General features: G+C 44.6%; 1 protein-coding gene across 1 annotated transcript; it reads right to left on the bottom strand.

Annotated features, from left to right (window-relative positions):
* Positions 1,465 to 3,751, bottom strand: LOC134486271 (Y-linked testis-specific protein 1-like). The gene is made up of 2 exons (XM_063285188.1): positions 3,598 to 3,751; positions 1,465 to 2,491 (listed from the first exon to the last, which is right to left on the bottom strand). Exon 2 carries the CDS (start codon positions 1,921 to 1,923, stop codon positions 1,624 to 1,626), a length of 300 nt encoding a protein of 99 aa, XP_063141258.1. The 5' UTR covers positions 1,924 to 2,491; positions 3,598 to 3,751; the 3' UTR covers positions 1,465 to 1,623.

Here is a 4,717-nt window from a genome sequence, read left to right as displayed (position 1 = left end):
AAACAGGAATATATGTGCCCTAGTTACTGTTCTATTGCTGTGAAGAGACACCGTGACCAAATCAATGTATGACAGGATACATTTCATTGCCGACTTACAGTTTCAGAGGGTGAGTCCGTGGACCATCATGGTATACACCATGACAGCAAGCTGGCAGGCAGGCAGGCATGGCTGTGTAGTTCCTGAGAGCTCACATATTGCTCCACAGATGAGAGAGAGAGAGGGAGAGAGAGAGAGAGAGAGGGAGAGGGAGAGTCAGAGGGAGAGAGAGACAGACAGAGAGAGGGAGAGGGAGGGAGAGGGAGAGGGAGGGAGAAGGAGAGGGAGAGGGAGAGGGAGGGAGAGAGAAGCCTGGTGGGCTTTTGAAATCTCAAGGCCCCCACCTCCCATTGACACATCTCTTTTAACAAAAACACAACTCCCAATCCTTTCTAAACAATCCACAAACTGGAAACCAATCACATTCAAGTATTTGAACCTCTGAGGGTCACACTTATTCAAAATCCTAAAGTATGTTTTTTTTTTCTTTTAAAAGAAATCAAGTAATGAGTGTCCATCACATTTGGTAGTATATTTTATCGTTACTATTTCATTTCTCAGAGGTTAGGGTTATTTGCATAACAAGTTTCCAATCAAGCCATCACTCTCCCATAAGCCAAAGGCATCATACCTCCCCCCTTTCTACTTGATAGTCCACATAGGGGTTCGGAAACATATCCCTTCATCCTGATTTAGTTCAAAGCATGGGGAGCTATTGATGTGCAATTAATTGCTATTCATAATGGGATAAAACAGAAGTCAACATGATTGAGTCTATTGTTGCTGGGAGCTGAAGATTTCCCTTCCATTTAATAAAACGTGATAAATATGATTTTAACGCAAGCCTAGAAACCCCAACAAAGCCTTTAGTTTATATTTGTTTCAGTATTTCCAGATCATTCTCTGTGATACACAGGAACCTAGAGGAGGAGAACTGTGTGGAGTCACTGACACACACTCAACAAAGTTTTCGTTTGCACAATAAGGAGATATATCCTGTCCTCTGAGAGTTGGCCCAGGACTCCCAATGATCTAAAGTCCTCAGGTTCCATGGATAAAGCGACACTGCATTTGCATATAACCTATGCAAGCTTCTTGTATACTCTAGTCATATTTATATGTGTGTGTGTGTGTGTGCGTGTGTGCATAGAGACATGTAAGTGCAGAGGCTGTGGGAGGGTAGAGCGTGTTCTGCTCCTTCACTCCCTACTGTATTCCCTTGTGACAGGGTCCCCTGCTGAACCTGAGGTGAGGCTCACTGTCAGGAAGTCCCAGTCATCCTCCTTTTCCCATACCAAGCACTGGTGTTTGCATGTGTGACCACACACTTGGCATTACCCCTATCCCGTCTCCCCAGATCATCCTCTCCATGTTCCATCCACCACAGCCCATCTCCTCCACCAAAGTGTTTACACACAACACATCACATCGCACATTTTAATTTTTAGAGGAAAAACAAATTCCACTGGAAAAGATACTGGAGTTGTCAAAGGCCCTTGGGTATCTGAAACACAGAAAAACAACCATTTTCCCCCAATCCTATAAATTCCCCATCTATGTCCCCCACACTTTGTGAATTTCACCTTAACGGATCTTTTCCACCAGATCATAGAAGTAGATGTTGACGTCACCATCAAACTTGATGAAGTACGCGGAAGGCTTGGCTGGAACTTGGTAAATGACTTTGCCGATCTTTTTGGACCAGTCGCTTCTGGTGAACTGCACACATTGACCTGTGAAAATGTCGCTGTCAAAGTCTGACTTCACGTGTGCTGGAGGAATCACTGGAATGATACGGAGGTTACCTTCTGTGTAATCATCCAGGAGCTGGTAGATGTATAGGACTGGATCTTTCTCATAGGTGATGTAAAACCAGTCCTTCATGATCGGCACCTGGGCTAGGACCACCCCCCTCCAGTTGTCCTTAGAGCCATGTTTGCCCTAAATTTATGCTCCACAGCTCGGCCAACCAGGCACTAGCGAGATGGGCGTCTTTCACTTGAGAAAACACTACTTTGTGAGGCAAGACCTTAAGCTTTAAAATCCTCTCATCGCTGTGAAGTGCCAGTAAATAGACACAGTCAATTCCATCATACTTGAACAGATAGAGAGAGGGATTTGTTGGCAGTTGATCTAGAAGGATGGCCTTCCATTGGGTGACAGGCGCATCACCTTCCTTCCATCCGTGAGAAATTCTGCAGCCCACAATGTCCCCAGGGCCTGGGGAGAAGGTCTCCTCCTCCTCCGCTTCTGGAAGGATGGTGTGCTCATCCTCCTCAGAGACGTCCTCTTCTTCTTGGCTGTAGACCTAGTGTGGTAGGCCATGGCATCCTGGTCCACTGTCTTGTGGCTATCGTTCTGTGTTCAGGCTTCATACTTGCCCGTGGCCTGGGTTTGAAGAGCTCGCCTGCTTAAACCAGACACAATGCTGGTGCCGCTGTCATATGAGTGCCTGCAAGAACAATGGGGGTGGGGTGGAGAGGGCGCTGGACCAAGGCTCTTGTCTAAGAGAACTTTGGAGCAGGTGAGGAAGGCGATGGTAAACAGGGTTGAGCATCTGAATCTAATTCTGTCGTAATCAGAAGTTCGTAGGAGGGCTGGGCAATGGTGGAGCACACCTTTAATTCCAGCACTCAAGAGGCAGAGGGAGGCAGACCTCTGTGAGATCAAGGCCAGGTTGGTCTACAGAGTTAGTTCCAGGATAGCCAAAGCTACCCACAGAACAACCCTGTCTCAAAAATCAAAATCTAAAGTTCAAAGGGAAATGAACAAATGGTTCTCTACAGCTCAGAATAACATATTCAGACACATTTCTTCAGCCCGAGGCACTTTGCCTCTGCTGAGGAACCTCTCCTTGAATGGCGAGGTCAGTGTGGTATTAAGTATTCCTGTCCCCAATTTAAGCAGGCAGAACAGAGAAAGGATAGCAAAGGAGCCAGAAGGGTGGCCACACCCCTCTTCTACCCTCTAACTATGAGCTATGTGACAACATCCACAAGTGTCTGCCCAGAGACACAGCACACCAGTCCACTGGCTTTTTGTACTGTGCATCCTGACCCAGCCCCAGGTTTATTCCGCGACGCTGTTACATCTTTGACCGCAACAAGATTCTTAAGTGTAGGCAACAACAGCCATTTAGAAATAATATCTACTGGGGTTGAGATTTAACTCAGTGGTTGAGCAGTTGCCTAGCAAGCACAAGTCCCTGGGTTCGGTCCTCAGCTCCGAAAACAAAAACAAAAACAAAAACAAAAAAACAAAAAAACAATAAGCAAAAAACAAAAAAAAAAAATAAACCAAAAAAAAAAAAACAAAACAAACAAAGAAATATTATCTCCTAAAATTCACAGGCACAGAGAGGAGCTTTGGCATTTTAGTAGGATTATGAATTAGATATTGTTAGCAAAGGATAATAAACTCTTAGACTGACTAGCCTAGACCATCGGCCGAGCTCTCAAACGTGGAAGACATTAGAACATACGGTTACGCGCTGTACGAGGGAAAACTTTTAGCTTTCTGGGCTACAAGGGTCCCAGTTATCTTCATAAACGTATTTACCGAAAGAAAATGTCCTAGTCGTCCAGATTCTGTCTTCTGAAACCGGTCAGGCCCCAAAATCCTGTTGAACAATTGTGGGGTTCAGGAGCTGAACTGGCTTTCACACTCCGCTGGCAAGATAGCAAACCCACCTTCAGGGGAGTCTAGCGCCCCCAAGTGGAAGAGAAGCGCAACCTCTGCCCAGTGCTCTGTGACATCATCCAGGCTCTGCTTACGTCATAGAAGCACTCTCAGGCCAGTTCCTTCCCTAGTTACGCTTAGAAACGTCCAGCATCTAGTTTTTAGCTCCTCATGTAGCCTCCTGGAGACCGAAAATAAAGTCCCCACCCAAATATTCTGATGACTCGAGTCACAGTCTGCACAAGTAGCTCTTTTCATGCATTTTTTTTTCTGAAAAAGTCTTTGGTTTCTGAGTCACCAACATCCTTGGTGGTGATTTTCCCAGCTCTTATCGTTCCTTTGGTTATCTTTAAGCCATTCTCCGTATCAGAAATATTGCTCGGCTTTCTCTCCGAGGCAGCCCACTGGATAGCACCCCAAAATTAGCTTTATCAAAACCCACAATTAGAGGAGGGCCATTTTTTTCAAACAAAGCTGGAATTTGACAGGATTAAATACCTTGTATTGAAGTCAATGCCGATCATGAATTATGGATTCTTTGCAAAGAGCGAGGAAAAATTATCTCCTGGACCTGCTTCCAAAATCGGGATAAACTGATGACAAACCCGATATGGACCAGTCATATTTTAAATGTCTTTAAAATTTACCAGCACTTCTGGTTACAAGGAATTTATTAAATCAAATGCAGTAAAACAGGATGAAACAGATGAGGTAATTTTGTTTTTGAAATAGGGTAGACAGAATACTGGATGCAGGTAACTATGGAATTTACCTGTAAAGTACAGGGCACTTTAATTGTTTCTGTCACATAGTTCTTCAGATCTTCAAAAGGATTCTTTTCAGAACCCTCCCCTGCCCCCACCACACTCTGACCCTCCCTTCCCTCTTCACAGTAATTCCCTTCCACTTTCACATTATAAATTTTTTTTTAATTTTATAACTTAGAGCTTTTCAACTATGGCAGCTTTTTAAAATCTGTCCACTTTTCTAAGGGCACCGT

This window comes from Rattus norvegicus, chromosome 3, assembly GCF_036323735.1.
Source record: "Rattus norvegicus strain BN/NHsdMcwi chromosome 3, GRCr8, whole genome shotgun sequence".
Taxonomy (NCBI): Eukaryota; Metazoa; Chordata; class Mammalia; order Rodentia; family Muridae; genus Rattus; species Rattus norvegicus.
The sequence above is the reverse complement of the archived record's forward strand: the minus strand, read 5'-3'. Positions and strand labels throughout refer to the sequence as shown.